At 32.7% G+C, this 23,725-nt stretch overlaps 1 protein-coding gene across 1 annotated transcript; it reads left to right on the top strand.

The window, feature by feature from the left end:
* The first annotated feature begins 20,114 nt into the window (after nt 1-20,114).
* Nucleotides 20,115-21,685, top strand: LOC100242884 (anthocyanidin 3-O-glucosyltransferase 2). Its single transcript, XM_019223785.2, has one exon. The coding sequence runs from the start codon at nt 20,186-20,188 to the stop codon at nt 21,593-21,595; it is 1,410 nt and encodes a 469-aa protein (XP_019079330.2). The 5' UTR covers nt 20,115-20,185; the 3' UTR covers nt 21,596-21,685.
* Nucleotides 21,686-23,725: the final 2,040 nt, after the last annotated feature.

Here is a 23,725-nt window from a genome sequence, read left to right as displayed (position 1 = left end):
TGAAATCTCAAACTGACACGAAAATGATCGATTGATATAGGTGCGGTCCCAACTCAAACTGAACTGATAAAATGAATGACTGATCGATATAGGTGTGGTCCCAAAAACTCAAACTGAATTGACATGACAATGAATGACCGATCGATATAGGTGTGGTCCCAAGAAACTCAAACTGAACTAACATGACAATGAATGACCGATCGATATAGGTGCGGTCTCAACTCGAACTGAACACAAATTGATAGGAAAATGACCGATTGATATAGGTGCAGCCCTGAAAGTTTAATTGACGTGACAATGAGATGGTCGATCGATATAGGTGCGGCCCCAAACTCTAACTGATAAGACGATGACCCATCGATATAGGTGCGGTCTGAACTCAAAAACTTAAACTCAAACTGACAGGAAGATGGTTGATCGATATAGGTGCACCCCCAAAAACTCAAACTGAACTGACATGACAAATGACCAATTGATATAGTTGCGGTCCCAACTCAAAAACTCAAACTCAAACTCAAACTTACAAGAAGATGGTCGATCAATATAGGTGCAGTCCCAAAAACTCAAACTGACATGGAAATGACCGATCAATATAGGTGCGGTCCCAACTCAAAAACTCAAACTCATACTGACATGAAGATTGATCTGATCAAGTGGCTCAAAGCCATAAGATAACTAAGATAACAGTGCAAGCAAACTTGGTAGGAGGGGATATGCCCTAGTATGACAACTCATGACGATCGACAACTAGGTCAAAAGATAATGAAGCCTGTGAAAGGTCTGATGATCCCATGGAAGGAGAGTATGCCCTAGTATGCAACTCGCTAGGGTCAACAACTAGATTAAAAGGTGAATGAAAGTTTGCTAAAAGGTCTAGTGCTCTTAGAGAAGGGGGTATGGCCTAGTATGCAACTCACAAGGGTCAACAACTAGATTAAAAGGTGAATGAAAGTCTACTAAAATGTCCAATGCTCTCAGAAAATGGGGTATACCCCAGTATGTGACGATGAACAAACTGAAATACGAAATGCCACAAAACTACTGTACTCTGAAATATGTTCATCCATCAAGCAATGAAAATGTCTAACCTCAAATAGGTAATGCCAAATAGGACCATGTATCGTGATACCATGCTGACAAAACAAAACTAACTAATGAATAAAAACAATGATAACCAGTGCTCAAAATGCAAGGGCAAACAAATCAACACTCAACATGCCAATTGTCAAAATGAAAGCATTATCACTAATAAATCAAAAATCTGTCAAGCCTTGCCATCATGGAAGATGTTGAACCCATAGTCCACAAGATGTATGAAAGCACAACCAAGGAAATCGAGGGTTGATTTACATTTTCTCCTAATTGAGAGAGGGGTGTGAAGTCATGTGTCATGGTGAGATGTGTGGGATAAAAAAAGGCAATGATCAGTCTCTGGTAAGACAGAAAGCACGAAAGTATCAAAGGTGAAATGTATGAGTACGAAATGAAAGGTAGGTAGGTATCCGAGATCATTCAAGTATGGCGAGAAGACTAAACCTGAGGTGTCAATAGCTCCATAATCCATAAAAAATAGCAATCATAAATAGAAAATTAAGTATCGATGTTAAAACATCCGACTAGGTGGCTATGACTCAGTATGCAATGAGGACGAAATGAAACAATCCAATAATCTCCATATCACCCGTCAGATGCTCTAATGTAAAGAATCAATCTGAAATCTCTCTAAAAGATGGATATGCCCCAATGTAAAGGATTCGATAGGGTGGCTATACTCCAATGAAAGATGCTCCATCCCGGCTATGCCCCAATATAAAGTAGTGTATCCGAATTAATAAATGTTGAGGAGGACCATGCGTAGTGTACATCAACAAATCAATCAATCTCTACTCCTGATGCTAAAAATGGAAACATCTCAACATAATCCATATGAATCAAAATCCCCATGCTCTATGAATGTGAATGAAGTGGCTATGCCCCAGTATAAACCATCTGAAGTGTCTATGATCCAAGATAAATCAAAGTCCATCGTTAATGAGAGGGTTATGTCTTAACATGTGCAATCTCTGAAGCAATTGTGTATCAAAATGAACCATCATCTAAAAAAGCAACCATCAATGAGTGAAGTGTGTCCCAATGTAGAATATTGAGTAGAGTGACTATATCTCCAATAAAAGTGCTCTCTGAAATGGTTATGCTCCAATGTAGAGTCATCCCTCAACTCCTAATCCATCATAACCCAAGTGAAGAGGAGAACTGGCTATGCCCCAATGTAGGGCGTCATCCCAATAATCCATCATCAATGAGAAAACTATGCCTCAGTATAGGTCATCAACTTAAAAATCTATCATCGATGAGCAGGGTATGCCCCAGTGTAGATCACATCACCTCTGAAAATCTATCACTGGTAAGAGGGGTATGCCCAAGTGTAAATCATATCATAGCTCATCATCCATCATGCTCTAAGAAATAATCTTCAACCAATCTCAAGTATTGCCCATGTGTGAATTGTCAAGCACAATGTGTGAAGTCATGGCCTTAGAGTAGTCTTAAGAGACGGGACGTAATGTAGCCTGAGGTAATAGGGTGAAAGAAATGAAGGGAAACTAGGCTCAAAGATACCAATGATATAATCCCCATACCCCTCATGCATGAGATGCAATGTGTAGAAAACATCATGAATCATAGACCTAAGGATCCCCTCACGAAAAGTGATGGTAAAGGAATGAACATATTGAATAAGTAAGAATAAAGTGTGGATGCTGAACCCAAGTTAAACATCAAGTATGATGAGAAAAGAAAGAAAGATAAAAGAAAGCAAAGAGATAGAAAAGTGAGTGATGGTCAACCTGCATCAAAGCATGGAGATAAGTCACATAAAAATAGATGTAATGACGAATAGGGCAAGGATCCAGAAATCCTAAAGAAATGTCGCTCGCATCTCTCACAAAAATCGAATAGGCGACTCATACTCTCACCCAAAAATATATGCTAAGATAGAATCTCAGAAAGAAATGAGGGTCATTGTGACCTCTCATACGAATTCTCTCTAATACATGAACCTAATGAAGCAAATCAACACATCCATACATGTGCTCAATGGAGAATGATAAAATGAAGAATGTGCTATTTTTTATCTTTTTTTTTTTTGGTTTTTTAATTAATTTATTTATTTATTTATTTATTTCGCATACTCTAATCAATAATGAATGACCTCCCATGAAAATACATACCCAAATGATCAAACCCTTTCCACATACGGATATAACATGAATCCTCGCTAACAAGACAACCTCTCAAACTAAGATCTCTGAACCATTGCCCATGGGGTGAACGGGGGGAAAGAATGTGACCATCCTCCATGCAGTGACATGTGAAAAACCACCACTCAAGGTGAAAAAAAGGATAATGTCGAGTAAGTAATGATGAAAGAAAAGACAGAGAACAAATATCACAAGTGGTGATATGTGATGCCGGAAAAAGTGATGAGATGATGTCAAACAGAAAATATCATAATGAATAGTGAGGAGTGAGACCTGAATATGTATGTCAGGTCTAGAACTTATGACCTATCTAATCAAAGCATGCAAGCACTATAGGGTCCCTAACCCAGTGTAATAGGTAAATGAGGTGATGAAAGAAAAGGTTATGGTGTTCGTGTGAGGCTCAAAGGGCTAGCAATGGGTAACTCTATACGTAAGGGTGATAAGGTAAATAGGCTCATGAATTGATGGTCACCCATCATTTGACCACAACCTCAAACATCATACTTTGAGATCTCACACAATCAATAGTAAAGACTGGCATCCATCAAACACAACCATGTTAACTCCTCTGAAATCATGTGAAAGCTCCCACTGATGCTCTGTGATAACCATCAATGTCATCTAAAATTAACTCACTCTATCATCACATGCCACTCATCATCATCTCATAAAATCAGTATTTCTGATCATACCAAAAACCCTGAGTAATGTGCAATGGCTCAGATCTGGATGCACCATGAGAACCCCTCTACCTCAGCAACATCATTAAACAGTCAAACAACTCTCTTATCATGATCCATCTATCATCATACAAAGGCGAATAAGTATGGTAAAGTCGTATAATGGTACCAAGGAGTGGTGTCATGTCAGACTCAAAATGGGTAGGTCATCAAGTCTACAAAGTCAAGATATGGATATAGATATGGTACTACTCTGATAAGAAGGTGAAATGGGTCATAATCTCGAACTCCCTAGGTTGATCTTCTAATCCTAGGTCAATAGGCTCGATATCCTCCATGATAGGTCAAGCCAAAGTGATCATGATGTATAAGTAAAAAGATGTCTCATATCAAAAGCATAACACACATAAAGGCAAGATATGTAAAGCATACTCATGAGAAAGAGAATAACACATACTTAAAATAAAAAGATCATATCACTAAATGAACCAATGAGTACATCATGTGTGAAGCGATAAAGGACTACAAATGACTGTGCTCTCAACATGAACTATAAACAATGACTCTGAACCAAATTGGACTCAACAAAACAAAAATAACTCTAATGAACTAAAAACTAGACTCGACAAAATGGAAACAACTCTGATGACGACCATAATCAAAATGAAAAGTGCTCTGAGCTAAACTGCTGCAAAATGATGTACCCGTGTCGACTGAACCAAGTGCTCAACTTGGAATATCCCAAAATACCATATGACCATCAATATCATCAACATCCAAATCAATCTACTAAAGACTATGAGGAGGGAGAACTGCATGTGTAGAATGAGTAGGCAGGGGATTGGTGGTCACACTTAGCCTAAACAAATTGATAAACCCTGAATCAATCAAGTCCTGTATCGCATGATAGAGCGCCGCACAACGCTCAGTGTCATGCCCCTGAATCTGATGATATAAGCAATGCTCATGTAAGAGGAAATGAGGAGGAATAGGATGTGGCAAGGGACGTGGCACCAAAGGAACAATCACACCAATGTCTCTGAACTTCTCAAAAGCTTTAGTCAAAGTCATGCTCAATGGAGTGAACTGTCTCGTGGGTCTCTGTGCATATGGTCTAGGCGATGAGAGAGTAGTGGCTCTCGGATGTGGCGGTCATGGCTGCATACTAGTCTGAGCAATGTAAGGCTACTGAACATAAACTGACTGATACTGATGTTGTGGATGAGAGAAATGAGCTCTGACTATTGGAGACCTGTAAGGTGAGTGATATGCGGGCCTCTGATGCTGATAGCTAATAGTGTCAACTTCTCCAGTCCTACTACAAAATCCAAATAGTTTTTTTCCCTTACTATCAGGGGAAGGATCAATATCCATCCATAATCCTCGAGCAATGGCCTCCTCAACACTAAAAGTTGCATGGACTAGACTCTTAAGATCCTGAAATGGAATGCCTACAAGGCGTTGAGAAAGCCTCGGTTGTAGGTCCCAAAGAACCATATCAATCTGATCCTGCTCCTTAGGCCGATCTATCATACTAGCCACCTTTGCCCTCCAACGACTAACAAAGGAAGAAATAGGCTCGTTTGGCCTCTGTCTGGTGGCCTCCTACTCTTGTCTAGATACATTAATGTCAGCACTGAAAGCAAACCGAGTTAGAAACTCATGAGCCACATCCTCCGAGGTGCGAAGTCTCAAAGGCTCAATTGAGGCAAACCATCTCTGAGTTGGCCCACTAAGTAACATGGGGAAAAGGGTCACCAACTATGCATCATCTATCTCGTATGCTCTCATGACTGTGTTGTATAGTCTTAAGTGGATCTGAGGACAACCAATCCCACTATAACGCTCAATGTATGACATGCGAAACTTGGCAACCAAGCTAGCCGTCGGTATGTCGTCCCTATCATTCCAAGTCAAACCTCTATCCTATAATCTGATATGCCTCATCCTGGACTCAAGCCTCTCAAACCTGGCTTCCTGTTCAGCCAATCTAGTATCATCAATAGTAGTAACAATGGGAGGCATACTGTGGCAGTAAGTGGTGGAGCAGTCTCACAATGATCTGATAGATGGAATGGAACACCATGTGAAGTCCTAGGTGGAAGAACATACGCTGTTTGAGATGCATGGGGAACTGTCTCGTCAATGCTAATGTCGACTGGATGATGATCCTTACGAGATCTCTCTATCTGATCCAAAAGTCTATTAACCCCTGCCATGAACTTCTGAATAGAAGCAAGTGTAGAAGCTATCTTGTTTGACATCTCAACTGAACTGTCTAAAATTTGATGTGAATCTGCTCTGATCAATCAACCTCCAACTCTTTTCCAAGAATGTGGCTCCAGAATCAACCAACTCCTAAACTGAATCCTTATAATGCAAATGAAATGGATGAAGGACATAAGATAGAACCCTAAAAGACAACCATATAACATGTAAACACGTGGTCCTGGGGTGACAATATGAAATCTGGATGTCTAATGAGAACTCTAGAGTCATAAAGGTGTCCACTATGAGATGGCTATAGATGTGACTAGAGAATTCGTATCAATAATCTAGGATGAAAGAGGTGAGAAAAAATAACACTGTCATGAGATCGAGACTCCATCTATAACAAAATATCCTTAACTTAACCTTTAACTCGAGCTCCATGAAGAGAAAAAATGATAAGGTGATCAAGGCGAATCTCTCGAAAAAAGTGTAAATGTGAAAAAGTGTCTTTCACCTTTTTGTTATGAAAAAGTGAGCATCGAGTTGAAAATTGAATCAATGATCAAACAAAGAATGGAGTATTAAGCCCATGATAGGTGTACGGTGTAAAAAGATAATCATGATCAATGAACATATCCCAAAACACCAAACAAAAGACAACCAACTGAGAGGATGTGCCAAACCAAGAGAGAGAGACGAAAGCCCCAAGGAAAAAAAACATGCTAAACTCATTGAGTGAAAAGAATAATCCAAGGGGACATGATAAAAGGTGATCCAACTGATACTGAAACTCGTACCGATCTCTAAGCACTCTTAACTAAAGACCAAAAAATGGAGTATTGGATCTGAATTGTAACTCAAGAGGCTTTAAAGGCCCTCAGATGCACCCATGTGTAGGAAATAAGTCCTAATCGAATGATCTAAGCTCATCCTACATGGTTAAGGTGGCTCTAAAAAGAGAAAGATAGGCTTTGAAGGGTCCCTAGCAGAAGCGATCATACCATTTGACGGTACGCAACCCTTTGCACGCCTCCGATGAGACGGGGCGCTTCCATACAAGGTGGTCATCACCTCCACACATGCACTACTTCGCATCCCAGGGGGGCTCATATGGTGAAGGCTCTCCTAATGGCTGGCGTATCTCACAACTCTAATCACTCATCGACGATCTGAGGTGCATAATGAGTGGTGTAGGTGCATCCGAAAATCCTATGAAACTAAAAGAAAACACACTGGCCATACAAATATCCTGAAATCTTACTCTGGGCTATACAAGTCTTCAAAGGTTGGACTCCAATCAACATCAATGTGTCGGCCACCTCCAAAATACTCCCAAACATAGATATAGTCCATCGCTAGACCCTACTCTTAATCGCTAGCTCAGTCAAAGAGTAAACAAAGTAACAAGTCTCATATGAAATACAAGATCAAGGGAAACTGTTCAACTGAGACTAGGGACTTGGAGATAAGAGGATAGGTGTGTGTCCCACTTAGACAAGCAACATGCAATCATACAAGAGAAGAGTAGTCATACACTAAGCAATCATGCAAAACAGGTATATATCATCCAAATCTACACACAAGCTAAACAGGAAGTATGATAATCGAGATGGATATATAGCAAGGATAACATGCTCCAAGATTATCAAGATAATATACAAGCAAAAGAATCAACACTAAGACAAACAGGATATACAACAATATGGACAAACATGTTAAAGTGAACAGGATAATCATGGCAAGAGCATAATCAATATGCTAAGACAATCAAGAGACTCAATCAATGTCATCAACATGTTCATGTCCCAAATGAATATGCCAATAAAGCATAGAAATTCACCGCATCAAAATCCTCAATGTGTTATGATCACTCAAGCATAGAGAAGCATAAAGGGAAGGTATCCATCAATCGACTAATCAAACGCCATATTTGCCTCAATTAAAGTTTGATCTTGACCATAAAAAAAAAAACCCTAGTGGAGTCGCCATTTTGTGGACCCCGTATTTCGCTCGATGCGTTCTCACTCAATGACGAAACTCATTTTTTATTTATTTGGTGAAGATTTGATTTTTTTGAAAAAATACCTAGAGTCGCCACTTATTTTTGTTTTATTTTTTAAGCAAAAACAAAACAAGAAAGAAAACCCTAAGTGTGACTCCTTATTTGGAAAAGACAATCTGTAGAAAACCAAAGTCGGGTCCGAGGGTCAGGTTACCTATTAGGAAGGTACGGTGGTGAGCCGTAGCACCCCTCTAAGTCCTTAAAAACAGGTCTCTACTAAATAAGGTGAAGCAAGTGTGGCAATTGATAAGGAAATCAACGGATACCAAAGAAATGATCAAATAATAAAATGAATCATACATAAGAATAAATAAAGTGGAAGTGAGATCGTACCTTAGTAGCAGGTAATAATGCGCTATCAAGGAAACAAGGTTAGCTCAAATATAAAATTATCACATGCGTATCAAAGAGCAAGACAAAGATCAAGCAATATTCGTTAAACATAACAGTTGACGATCAGAAAAGAAAACTCACATGTAAGGCCTCCACCAAAGCCCAATTTATCTTGAATGAGTCCCACAAATTTTATTATTTTGGAATTATGAAAATTGCATGTTCATGCTTATTTAAAAAGTCAAGGAAAACAAAAGATTATTTGAAAATCAAAGAAAATTTATGAATTAAAAATATTTGAAAAATGGAGTGGAATTAAAACTATTTGAAATAAAACTGGAGTTTTGAAATTTATTTGAAAATTGAAGTTTCGACAATTAAATCTAAGAATTGGAATTTTGGAGATTAAATTTGAAAGAAATTGGAACTTCGAAAATTATTTGAAAATTGGAGTTTTAAAAATTAAATTTAGGAATTGGAGTTTTAGAAATTAAATTTGAAGATGACATTTTTTAAAAAACATAAATAAATAAATTTGGAAATTGAAATTTTTGGAAAATTTATTTGAAGAATGGAATTTAAAAAATTAAATTTGAAAATTGGAATTTTTGGAAATTTTATTTGAAAATGGAATTTTAAAAATCAAATTGGAATTTTGGAAAATTTATTTGAATATGACATTTTTAAAATTTGGAATTTTTGGAAATTTTATTTGAAGATGCCATTTTAAAAATTAAAATTGGAATTTTAGAATTTTTTTGAAAATTTATTTGAAGATGACATTTTAAAAATTAAATTTGGAATTTTGGGATTTTGGAAATTTTGAAAAATGGTAGTTTTGGAAAATTATCTGAAAAATGGAATTTTGAAAAATTAAATTTAAAAATTGGAATTTTTGAATATTATTTCAAGAATGAAATTTCGGAAAATTTAAAAATTAGAACTTTGGAAAATTATTTCGAGATGCAATTTTGAAAAATCTAAAAATTGGAGTTTTGGAAATTTATTTGAAAACGAAAGTTTGAAAAAATTATTTGACACTCGAAGTTTTGAAAATTAAATTTAAAAATTGAAATTTTGAAAATTAATTGAGAATTGGCCCTCCAAACACGAGTCTATTATCTTGAAACATGTACTTTAGACCTCTTGTGCAAGCTGGTGGGCTCGATAAACCAGAACAAGATTGTTTATGTGGTTGAACTCAGACGTGACCCTTATACCAAAAAAAAAACCAACCTGCTCCACGTGGACTGACTGCCCACGTCTCAATGTCTTTAGGATCACTCCACATAAGATCATAGAATGGCCCATAAAAAAAAATGTAATTAGTCTATGGTACATGACCTCCCATCTGGAAAAGTTTCATTAAATCATGGAACTGGCCATGAATATCACCACAAACAATGACTGGACTATTGACAGGTTGAACATTAGACTCTTCGATGAGGATCTCTTTTACATATTCGTAGAGAAAGCTGGGGCTCGTCTTCCAGGAGATGTTGGCCCTCTTTGACCTTGGAAATTCACTTATCTAAATCCATTCCCAACAACGCGCTTCTACTGTTGCTTCTTCATTTCCGAACTTGGCATGGCCGCTTTGACAAGTGCCAGAGTCAGCGCAGATCCAGGCGTTAGAGCTGGTGCGGTGAGTACCACCACCTGGAACGCGAGGGATATGAGAGACGACGCGATCGGTTCCCTAGGGCTCGATAGAGGTCCGATGATCGGCATGAAGACTAATGATGTAAGGTTGGCGGCTATTTTTGGAGGTGTTGGAGTAGGCAGTGGGCTTGTAGGATTTGGACTCCCAAAGCTTCCAGTGCAGCAGTGGCGGGCAACGGATTCCAGTAAATGGGTGTTGGATTGTGGTGGTGGAGATGAGAGAGAGAGGAAGTTGAGATAAGCGGGTTTGGTGGGTTAGATGATAATGATGAGTATGGTTTGAGTTTGGTTAATGGGTGGAAGATAATGGTATGGTGCCGGCTTGGGAGTGAGCAAAATGGAGTTTAAAAGGGTTCCAAATGGAAATCTTGCCAGCATTTCATACAGGATCTCGAAACAAGGTCGTAGAAACAGATTAGAAATCAAGCATGAAAATGCATGCAAACAAACTCAAATCCCATGAGAATATGCAAAAGTTTCCAATGCTCCTATTCCAACACCAAAATAGAATCATCATATACGCAAAATATAATAGAACCGTGTGAAAAAAAAAAAAAATTGGTAGGTTGTAGAAAACTTACTTGTGCTGCTACCCCTTCCGGACTCCTCTCCTTTGTTTTCTCTCTCTTTTTTTTTTTTTTTTCTGTCAACCTTTGCCACCCTTCCCCCAGTTCCCAAAATCCAGACCCCTTTGAAAAACTCTCTCTTCCATTGCTCCTTATCTCATTCACTGTCATCCATTCAGAACCAATCCCATCTCAACCACCACCATGGCGAGGTGGTGGTGTGTGCTTGGCCATGCGTCCCATGCATGGGGCTCCAAAGGAAACCGACCCCACTCTAAACCATGTTGCTAGCAAAGTGCTCCAAAAATAATAAAAATTACTTAGGCCAAAATGAGTGTCTACACAAGTCTAATAATTTTAAAAGTATATTAAAACTCAAATAATGAACCAATTAATATTAGAAATTTATGGATAAAAATTAGTTTAGAACAAATTTATTGTTTCTCTTTTACATAGAATCATTATTTTCTGATTTTTTTTTTCACTAGTCAAATGAACTCCAAATTAAACATGACTTAATGCATTGGATTTGTTAATGAGTGTAATAATTTTTAAAAATAATTTAAAACTCAAATAATAATTCAATGAATACCATAAATTTATGGACAAAAATTGGTTTATAATGACTCCATTGTTTTTATTTTATATAGAATCATTTTTTTTTTCACCTAATAAATAAGTTTCAAATTAAACAAGACTTAATGTGTTGAATTCATTAACACGTTTAGTAATTTTTAAAAATAATTTAAAACTTAAATAATAAAGTTATTAATACTAAAATTTATGGATAAAAGTTGGTTTATAATGACACTGTTATCATTATTTTTTTTTACATAATTATATTTTTGTAAATTTTCTCACTATAAAAATGAACTTCAAATCAAGTGACACTTTGTATTGAATTTATTAATAAGTTTAATAATTTTTAAAAATAATTTAGAATTTAAAAATAGATCTAATTATTAAAAGAAATAATAAATCAAAACCGATATATTATTAGTCATGAGTCATGACTTTATTATTTCTTTTATACTCACAACCATATTTTTTTGAATTTAGGTAAATAAATTATAAATTAAGATGTAATTGATAATTTAAATTCTTTAAAGATTTTTTTAATTTCTAAGAATAATTTTGAATTCAAAAAATCGATCTAATTAATAGCAGATTTAACCAAAACATTTTAAAATATTATGTTCATAATTTAGAACTAAATGTGTCAATTGAAAATTTTGACTCATTTACGTATTAAATAAATTAAACTTTACTTATTATTATTTTAAACAAAATATAGTTAAAAATTATTATGTTAATTAATTTTATTTATTTTCAACCAAAAAATTTACCAAGATGTTAATATCTTTATGTTTCTAGCATACACTAAAATAGTTTTTTTTATAAAACAAATATAATTTATGATTTTATTATAATATTATTATTTATGTTTTACTAAACACTATTTATTTTTTAATTTATTTATAATTATAAAGCTATTTTTATTTTTAATAACACTAAAATTAAATTTAATTCATATTAAATAAATTGAATTGACAATGTTTTTACAAAATAAAAAAATAAAATAAAAACAACTTATTTAAACAAGCTTTTTATTTATTTATTTATTTTAAAAAACCTATTTTTTAAACACAACTTATCAAACATCCTTATTTTCATAAAATACTAAAAACTATTTTTTTCTTTAACTTAATAACGATTTTAAAAACAAGTTTTAAAACACACGACCAACTTAATGTTCTTGTGTCATGAAACATGAAAATAACTTTGCAATTTTATTACCACCCCACGAGCACATGCAGATGGTAGTATGTGTTATCATACAACGTGGCTCTTGTTGCAAGGATTCTCACTCGCATATAATATTTTTATTGAAAGAACTTTGAATAACTAATTTTTTACATGCATAATTAATTAATAATTAAAATAAAATCATATCTAATATAGAGATTGGATTAATCATATCTGCCATTTATGTGAAAATTCATACTATTTTTTATTTCAAAAATAAAAATTTGTGTAGAAAACGAAGGTTGAGTAAACTCTTAGGGTCACCTTATTCTATCATTTACCTAAAGATTTATGCTTATCAAGAAATCAATCAACCAATGACTACTCACACATGGAATCATAATACAGCTGATGAAGACATGCATAATCAGCCAAATGAGTTGAATATTTGACTTGATGATGGGATATTGCTGCGACGTCGGTCTCCATCTACCATCCCACTTGCTCACATAATTGGAAAAGGAAGTGTCCTGAGAGATTAAGCAAGTGTGACGTGAGTTGCAAGGAGACTTTTAATCATTTTCCTCCTCCTTTGATTTGATCTGTCCCCTGTGTATACTTTAATTAATTGAAGGAAAAATCTGATATGGAAAGGAGTCACCCGTTAGGATATATTACAAAACACAGTGTTAGGGTATGTTTGGAAACAGTTTCGAGAACAGTTTTTTCTTCTTTAAAACAAAAAAAAAATCTGTAAAACACGTGTGACAAAAAAAAAAATTATTATACATTTTCTATCATGAAAATATAGCATTTTAAAAAAATATCAGTTTCAACTATTTTCACTTGTTTTTAATAATTGTTTTACAAAATAATTATATAATAAAATAATAGATATAAAAATTAATTTTAAAATATATTTAAAAATATTAAAAATTGATTAAAAACATTTTAAGTTTTTAAACAGACTATTTTTCTATAAAACATTAGGGACTAGTTTTCAAAAACTATTCTCAAAAAGCTGTTTTTCATAATTATTTTTGAAAACATTTATCAAACAAAGCCTAATTTTTATTTTTATTTTACATCGTGTAAGCCTAATTCTGCCTTCAACTGATTTCCATTTAATTTATTTATTTATTTTAAATCTTTTTCAATGTATTTAATCATAACATATATATTTTTCACATAATATGTATAAATAAATAAATAATCATTTTTTTTTAATTTTACTTATAATTAATTTGGTAAAGTATTCTCTTTCCGATTGCTTGAGCATTTGAATACAAATTTATTAAGAGAAATGTTAATATTCCTTAAAAGTATGAATTAAAGAAAAGATAAAATAGGGCTAATTATTTATGCTCACATAAAAATTAGTAAGACACTTGAAAATCTTGAAATATATCAAGGTACAATGAAATTGGACTAAAAATGAGTCGTATAGGAATAAATGAAACATACATACAATTAAATGAGACAATTAAATAAGCCAAATTTAAAAAAATAATTGAGCAAAAACAGAAATAAACAAGACTGATGTATGAACAAATAGGATGAACATATAGACAATAAGACAAATGTACAAATATATAGAACTAAACTACTACGAAATGAGATAGACATGTGAATTAATTGAACCAAATTTAAAAGAGATAGGACTAGGATAATGAAGTGATAGAAGTCAATTTTCAATAAAATTATTGAAGGTGCAAAAAAATAAATTCAAGGTATGATCAAATAGTATCAAAGAATAGAAAAAAAAAATGAGATGAATTAAAATGCCACAAAATGTATGAATAAATGACAATAAAGTATAATTAAAAGAGAGGTTAATTTCATTAATCTCTCTTGAGATTTTGGTTAAATACACCTAGTTTTCATATATTTGAAATTTCATCAAATACCTCTTTTATCTTTTCATTAATCTCCCATCTCACTCAAAATAAGGGAGATTTTTTATGAAATTTAAAACTTATGAGAGTTAAGTATATTTAGCCAAAGAAATGAGACCTATAAATAAATTCGAGTCAATTTTGAATTAAGTTGTTCAAGATAGAAGGAAATGAAAATAATCTTCAAGAATTCCAATATGGTTATGTCTTAAAGCTGCTTATTAGAGCAGTTCAATGTTTAGGAGGTGATTTGATGAAGAAGAATGAGTATCAATTGTTATAAATTTCATTCCCACTGATCTCCAAAGTGCTATGTAAAGCAATTTCACATCAATGTGTTTGCTTTCATTTTTTTAATTCCACTTTTATATATAGAAAACTACTCTCTAGAGCAATTCACTATTTTGGGAACAATATGATCAACTCAATAGTAGGTGTTATAAATACCTGCTATATTTTAACACTTCCTTTAGACTTTTTAATATTAGTTTGCTATGACATAGTGCTTTAACTTTATTCATAGGTAAATTCCACCCCTAAGAGTTGAATTCCACTCCATTTATGTCATTCTGCCATAGGGAGTACTGAAATGTGCTTTTTTAAAAACCACTTTTTATGCTCTTATCTGTTTGCATAATACAATGGCCTAATCCGCTTTGGCTTCAAAAAAAAATTTCACTTTGGATAATATATAATATTAATAAATCCATTTATTACAATAATATCATACTTTACTAAATAGGAGTAAAATAATTGGGGACGACTTATTTATGGAAGAAAATGCTTGTGAATCCATTGTAGCAATAGTGATATCAATGTGAAGCGGATACACATCCTACATATAGGACATAAATTGCTAATTATATCTTATGAGTTATAAGTTATATGTTTAACTTCACAATAATTTATGTAAACAATTGTAATTGATTTGTCAAACAGAAGACGTAAACTAATCAATGGTTGATGTTGATCTAGTTTCATGTTTTCATAAAAAAAAGAAAAAAAGATATGTGATCTTGTAGATACAATTTGAGAGTTACATAAATATTTCAAATTATTATAAATAATGGTGAAATAAGTATAAATAAATAAATAAATAAATACAATAAAGGTTGTTACTCGAGTCATACTATGTTCTAGAATATTAGCATGATACTCCTCATTTAATATGTCAACTTGTATATGTAAATTGAGGGACTCATCTTGTAAGGTGATATTGCTATTCAAATTTTGTATTTGATTACATCTTTGGCCATTTTCAAATTGTGTGACATGAACTCTTACATTTACCACATCTTTTGGTTTATGTAGTTTGGCCTTTAAGCCACCTAGGTTCCCTTTATTCTTCACATTATTTAGATCCCAAAAAAGGTAATTCTCTAGGTTATTAGAATGAGTGTTTGTGTTTATGCCCATTTTTGAGGATATATGATCTTCCCTTTCAAACGTAAAATTGAAAAGCTCATTAATTCTACATAACGTCTATCTATTTGATGTTTGGTATATATCCATGAAACCTTGATGTATTTGTGAAGCAAGATAAACCATCTTTTTTTCTTAGAGAGCTCAAAGCACCAAAGCATATGGATTGTGAAGCATCATCACTTTCACTTTGCTTAGCATGATTTGATTACATCTTAGATTTTTTTTTTTTTTACTATTTTGTCCACCTTTTCATGGTACAACTTGGGGAAATATCTTCTAAATGTGTCATTTTGATTATAACAATTATATTTGAACATAAGAATCTATTAGACTCAAACTTTATGTATGTGCATTTCAAACTTTATCCCAACACTCACTCTTGTTTCTTGACTTTAAACTAATGAACTAAAAGGGTGGGGTGGCATTAAGCACTAAACCTATATGGATAACCCTAGATCATAGGTGCATGCTCTTTAGTTATCTAGGTTCACTAGATCTACACAACAAAAGCGATAATAATTCAAAAACTATAGATCTAGGGCTTAAAAAATATACCTTTGATCTAGATGTTCCAAGACCAAAATCCAAATGAAGAAGAGGATGACGTAGGTCTCAAATACCTTGCAATATTCTACCCGATAACTCTCACTTGGACTTTGACATGTAACAATGGTGAAATCCTCTCTATAAAGATGGAGGCCAAGTTTCTTTGTTTTGGAAGATAGAATGGATAAAGGCACAAGCCTTAAACTCTTAAGGGGGTTTATTGAAGCCAAAATATATGCTCTAGTGACACATATATGATATGATTTATGCAATATGAAAAGCTCACATCATCCAACTTAACTCAAATTGATGTTAAAACCTTAATTATGGATCTAACATGTATTTTGAGTTTAATTTCAAGTTTGAAAGAGAAAAAGAATACAAGTTGCTAAAGTCACTTTCATCCAAAGTAGAGTATAAGATCAATTATGCTTAAAGAGAGATTCTACACTTATAAGGCATGAGAAGGCAAAGGATTATGAGCATTAAAGATGAAAAACTAATGTTTTGAATAGAGGTAGAGGGAAAACAACCATGAGGAAGAAGGTTTGAAATAATTACAATCAAGCTTAATATGGAATTTCAAACTTAAACCTTACAACAACAATATGACATACCTTGAATTTGACATGATTTTTAAAGCACTTTTCAAGATCTTTTTTGGGGCAAGCTATATATGGTTTTGAAACTTAAGAGTTCAACATTCAAATGGTGCACAAATCAAAACTAAAACAAATAATTTATGGTCATTAGAAGGCAACTAGGTAGAGTTGGAAGACCATTTTCAAGTTGAAATGGTGATTTCATAAATTCAACTTGATTTCAAAATTTATTTTGAAATTTTGCTCAATTTTGAAATCACACACTACTATGGAATTTCACCTCCTCTGCCTCAAGAATTGCATCTTTGGCACTCTATTAGCCCTAAGTGAACTTAACATGATTAGAAATTTATATTTTAGTAATTTTAAAACAAAAAGAGGGAGAAATTCATATGATTATTTTGACGTCTAATTGATAATCTATATTAATATTTATTTATGAAGATGTCCATTTTTTTCTAAATGAATTAGATATAACTATTTTTCCAAGCAAGATGGATTGTGATCATATTATATTGTTTTATTGGTTTTTTCCCTGCTTTTCACATGTTTTATTGATTAAGAGTATGCAAATTACATGTTCTAGATTTCAAGAATTTTTTAGATGAGTTGTAGATATTGAAAATCAATTTATAGGATGTTTGGTTGAGATGAGTGACATTGATCAACAATTTGTAAACTCTGTTTGAGAATATTAAGAGATTTATGTAATCATTATTTTGTCAAAAAAATTGCTAGAGAAGGGGAGATTGTTTGTGGATTAGATTATTTAGATTAAGTTGATAGTTTTATTCCATCCATCTTTGTTTTAGGACTATATGTACTTTCTTGTGATTTACATATATTTTGAAGATTCAAGGTTGCTAACAAAATCAACCTAGAATTAAACAGGCATGTATGATTGAGTTAATTGAAAATAATAATATAAAGACAAAGGGTGGACTTATATGCATGGAAATTGAGAATAAAATTAATTTTGAAAGAATTTTAAATTGAGAATTTAAAAAAGAAAATATTTCTAAATATTTTTAATTGAAAAATATAAAATCTTTTTAAGATTCTTAAATTTCCTAAATTATTTTTTTAACATCTTTCCAAATCCCTCAATGGTCTCTGACCTCATGGGTTTCACATCCTCAAAGTTTTTGGGAGACTTTGTGGGTGGTTTTCCATGTAAATGGTTGTTTCTTTGTGCCATTGAACTTTTTTATTTTATCTATAATGCTTAAAGAAAAATTTAAAAAGAAAAATTTGAGCTAAAAAAAGAGCTACCTATTTGCCTCTAGGTATTTCATAAGCAAGTTCTAAACTTTCATAATATAAATCATATTTTTATTCTTTGTTTAAAGTTAAAATGAGAGAAATCTAGAACCACCTACCTTTTGTGTCAATCTTCAACCTAGACTTTGATCTCATTACTCTGTATCTCTAATGTGGTCCCATTGCATTGTACCTTATTAATTTTATTGCTTTATACTTTGGTCCCATTATTTAATACCTTGGTCTCCTTTGTTTGCAATCTGGTTTCATATAGTTGTCCTTTCATTTAATACGGAAATTTTATTGGACAATTGAAAGGGTCCAAATTTGAATTTTAATTCGTATTAATTTAGTGCTATAGACTTTTCCAAAATTTGAACTATTTTTTTTATATAAAATATGTTTCTAAATTTATTTTTATATGGTATTAACTTTGTTAGTGTATTACAATGGAGTGACAATCTTACACCTAAGATTATTAAATCAAGACTACTTTCACTACAATGAGTATTATACTAACATATTCAAGTTGAAGACACAAAATTTGAAGCTCAAAATATAATTATGTTTTGAGTATGAAATTAAAAATGGTACAATGGTGTTGTAAAATTAATAATTTAGTAGTAACTTAAGTGTTTTTGTCTAGATTTTTTTATTTTTTATTTTTTATTTTTGGAAAATTGATGATTTAAAATTCTTCTTTTTTCTAGATTAAGTTTTAAAATATGATAAAAAAAAAAAAAAAAAAAAAAAAAAAAACCAAGGTTTAGGTATGAAAAGGATTTGAAAAATTCATTTTGGGTATGAAATAAAAAAAACCCCTAAGAAAATCCACAAGATAACCGTTATTTTTCCTAGTTCCTATGCTTCAAAAAGTCGAAATCAAGTCTGAAAAGTAAATCTTGAGAGTCCTTTCAATTAGGATGAAAAGCAAAGTTCGAAACTTTGAGCTTCAAAGCCATAATATGGGTTTGAGCTGATCCACTAATTAAGTAGCATAGGAAAATATTGCATTGTAGATATGATAAATATGCATAAGTGTCGATTGATATAACATTTATAAAAAGAAGTATTTGGGTTAGGTAAAATGTGTACATTCTTTTATATTTAGTGGATTTTTAATATTGTGTTAAAGTTTTTGTATCTAAATTGGCGGAGACAATTTTTGTAAGAGTTTTTTCGAATATTTTTTATATTCTTGTGTGATTGAAAATATTTTGAATTATGACTTGTATAATTTCTAGCTGATCAAAAGCAATAATTCAATCCCAATATGATACCTATGCAATAATGGAATCAATTTGAATAGATTTAAATTTACTAATTTAATATATCTTATTTATGTATAAAAAATTGTGAGTATTGCCCCAAAATATGTTTTTAATATCAAGATAATATTTCTTACTTATTTTGTTTGGCTAATGAAAAACCATTATAAAAACAAAAAAAAAAAAAATTGAGATGTTTGATTAAAATGATTAAAAAAAAAATCTCTAATTCAAACAATTCTCTTTATTTTTTTTTAAATATGGAAAGTGATAATATTTTTTTAATAAAAATATCATTCATTTATTCTAAAGCATTTTTTTTTCTCTTTAAAAAAAAATTAAGATATTTTTATTCCTTTAAAATTTTTATATACGGAACTTTAAACCAATAGAGGTTGGCTTTACAAATTTTGGCCCAAATATCTCGAAGAACGTTATGTGAAAGGTGTAGCATATTCGAACCACCCATTTTGCCTCAATCTTCAACCAACGCCAACCACAAATAATACAAAAACAATAAAGAAAATACATTGAACCAGCTAAGAGCTGACATCGGTTCCTTTGCCCTCCAATACTATCCAGCCACTAGTATAAGAGTGTGACACCACCGCAAAGCCCTCGAAACATCCCTTTTTTCTCTCTCTTTGCAGTAACTGCTAGTTAGTGATGGAGCAAACTGAGCTGGTCTTCATCCCATTTCCTATCATCGGCCACCTTGCGTCTGCACTGGAGATTGCAAAGCTGATTACTAAGCGAGACCCCCGATTCTCAATCACGATTTTCATCATGAAGTTTCCGTTTGGGTCCACTGATGGTATGGACACGGACTCTGATTCCATACGTTTCGTCACACTTCCTCCTGTAGAGGTCAGCTCCGAAACGACCCCGTCTGGTCATTTCTACTCTGAATTCCTCAAAGTTCACATACCACTCGTCCGAGACGCCGTCCACGAGCTCACTCGCTCCAACTCGGTTCGGCTCTCTGGGTTCGTTATTGATATGTTCTGCACCCACATGATTGACGTGGCCGATGAGTTTGGGGTGCCTTCCTATCTCTTCTTCTCTTCCGGCGCTGCTGTTCTTGGCTTCCTGTTACATGTTCAGTTCCTCCATGATTATGAGGGCTTGGATATTAATGAGTTCAAGGACTCGGATGCCGAGTTGGATGTTCCGACTTTGGTTAACTCAGTTCCGGGTAAGGTCTTCCCTGCTTGGATGTTTGACAAGGTAAGCGGAGGGGCTGAGATGCTTCTGTATCACACGAGGAGATTCAGAGAAGTCAAGGGTATTCTGGTAAATACGTTTATTGAGCTTGAATCACATGCTATTCAATCACTTTCTGGCAGTACAGTACCCGAGGTGTATCCCGTTGGACCCATACTCAACACCCGAATGGGATCTGGTGGGGGTCAACAAGATGCCAGTACCATCATGAGTTGGCTTGACGATCAGCCTCCATCGTCTGTGATTTTCCTGTGCTTCGGGAGCATGGGAAGCTTTGGTGCGGATCAAATCAAGGAGATAGCATATGGGTTAGAGCACAGCGGGCATCGCTTCTTGTGGTCCCTTCGCCAATCTCCCCAAAAGGGTAAAATGGAATTTTCAAGCGGCTATGAAAATATTGAGGAAGTTCTACCAGAAGGATTTTTACATCGGACGGCTAGAATTGGAAAGGTGATTGGATGGGCTCCACAGATAGCAGTTTTAGCCCACTCAGCTGTTGGAGGATTTGTATCTCATTGTGGATGGAATTCTTTGCTAGAAAGCATATGGTACGGTGTTCCTGTAGCCACTTGGTCAATGTATGCAGAACAACAAATCAACGCATTTCAAATGGTGAAAGATTTGGGGCTGGCAATAGAAATTAAAATAGATTATAATAAGGATAGTGATTATGTTGTAAGTGCTCATGAGATTGAAAATGGATTAAGGAACCTAATGAATATTAATAGTGAAGTGAGGAAGAAGAGGAAAGAAATGAAAAAAATAAGTAGAAAAGTCAAGATAGATGGTGGATCCTCACACTTTTCTTTAGGGCGTTTTATCGAAGACATGATGGACAGCAAAGTGATATGAAAGGGAAAGGTGCATTGTAGGCTCCAATTAACTTATCTGCTTTATTTCAATGGTCAAATAATAATATCTTAAGAAATTTGACTTTTCAAACTAGGAAATGTGTTCTCTCTTTCTTATTTAGTGAAGACGTTTACAAGGGCATGGATTTAATTGTATGTCAATCTCATTGATCAATGAATGCACAATCGGATATTTTCCTATGGGGAGCTGGACTAATAATAAAATAAACCATATGCTTAAAAATCTACAAAACCTATTAATTTGTTTTACCGGAATAAATAAACATAAGAAGTTTTATAAGAATTTGTTCAATTGAATCACTAATAGGGAGAACCCTCCATTTGAGATATAAGTTGATGGAAATTTAATTAATTTTTAGGCAATATGTATCTTTTTTTCTACAACCACGATGCCTTAATAGCAAATTAATGGTCTCAAACTATTTGATGCGTTGGTATGAATTTAAGAAATTAACTATAGAAAAGAGTAATATCTCATCAATGCAGATCAAGGCATCCGGGCATGGAAGAGATTAATATATAGACTCAAAGGATTCTAATTATAGCTTTTTGAATTAGGAGGTAGTTGTTTTGAGTCTTGTAATAAAGAAAATAAAGACGAGGAAGATGATTGGAATGGAGATGACGATTTAGAATTAAAGTTTTTTTAGCTTTGATCATGGAAAGAGTTGATAGCAAATGATTTCTTTTTTCTTTTAATATGAAAATGATTACCTATATTAATGAAAAATAAATACATATGGATATTGGTATTTCAAATAGTTTCTCAATCATTTAAAGATTAAATTGGACAGGTGTGGATCCCGCATTTTCACGTGCGTTCCCACTCGATGATGTGACTTGCTTTTTTATTTGTTTAGTGAAAAATTGATTTTTAGAAAAAGACTTGGAATCGCCACTTATTTTAATTTTTTTTTTAAAAGGAAAAACAAAATAAGAAAGGAAAACCCTAAGTGTGACTCCTGAAGAAAAAACGGGTCTGTGGAAAACCAAAGTCGGGTTCGGGGGTCAGGTTTCTTATTGGAAAGGTACGGTGGTGAGCCCTAACACCCCTCTAAGCCCGTATACATATGAAATCTACTAAACGAATCAAGGGAATTAATTAATTAATTATGGATACCAAGAAAAATAATCAATGTACAAGTCATGATGAAAATCAATATATGAAAAAATAGTGATGAAATCTAATTATAAGAATACATGAAATGAATAATAAGAGAATTGTGCAAATATGATTTATTGAACTAAAAAAGGGGTATTAAAAAAAATGGTTTTCAAGAAATTTCAAAGGATTTTATAAAAAAAATAATTTTGAATTAATGATTCTAATTTATCTATTTACAAAAAAGAAGTTGCAATTTATTTATTTAATTTCATTTGTATTCAATTTTTAAAAAAGTTATTTACATTTATTGTATCAAAAGAATTTATTACAAAATTTCAATTTGGCCACAAAAATTATTTTACTTGCTTTTACAAAAAAAAAAAAAAATTGAGTGACTTTTTACAATTTTATTTACAAAAGTATTTTGATTCATTTTCATTTTTTTTTAAAAAGAGCGATTTATACAAATTATTTAAAAAGACAATTTTATTTGCAAAAGAAATTTTAATTAAAAAGAAGAAAAAAAAATTAAATCCTCTATTTCTAAAAAAATGTTTTTAATCCCATTTTAATTAAGGAAAAAGAAAAAAAAAATATTTTTTGGACGATTTTATTAAAAATTAATTTTTGGGACAACTTTATTTACAAAACAATTTTTAGACAATTTTATGAAAAACAATTTTTTAAATTCAATTAAAAACAATTCTTTTGGATTTTTCTAAATTTTTTTAAATAAATAAAAAAATACTTTCTTTTATTAAGGAGAATATTTTAAAATTATTATTTTATTAAAACATATTTACTAAATTATTCCTCTTATTTAAACAAAATTTGTAATTTGTTCGATATTCAATTTTGTACGCAACAAATAAACATATATGAACAAATATTTATAAGAACTAATAAAAATAAAACCAAGTAAAAGTGGGAAATAAAATATGTACTCAAATAAACTTACAACAAGCTTCATGTGTCATCAATTCGTACTCAGCTAATAAGGTTGCA

This window comes from Vitis vinifera, chromosome 12 (assembly GCF_030704535.1).
Source record: "Vitis vinifera cultivar Pinot Noir 40024 chromosome 12, ASM3070453v1".
NCBI classification, from domain to species: Eukaryota; Viridiplantae; Streptophyta; class Magnoliopsida; order Vitales; family Vitaceae; genus Vitis; species Vitis vinifera.
Note: the sequence above shows the minus strand (reverse complement) of the source record. Positions and strands in the feature narration are given on the sequence as shown.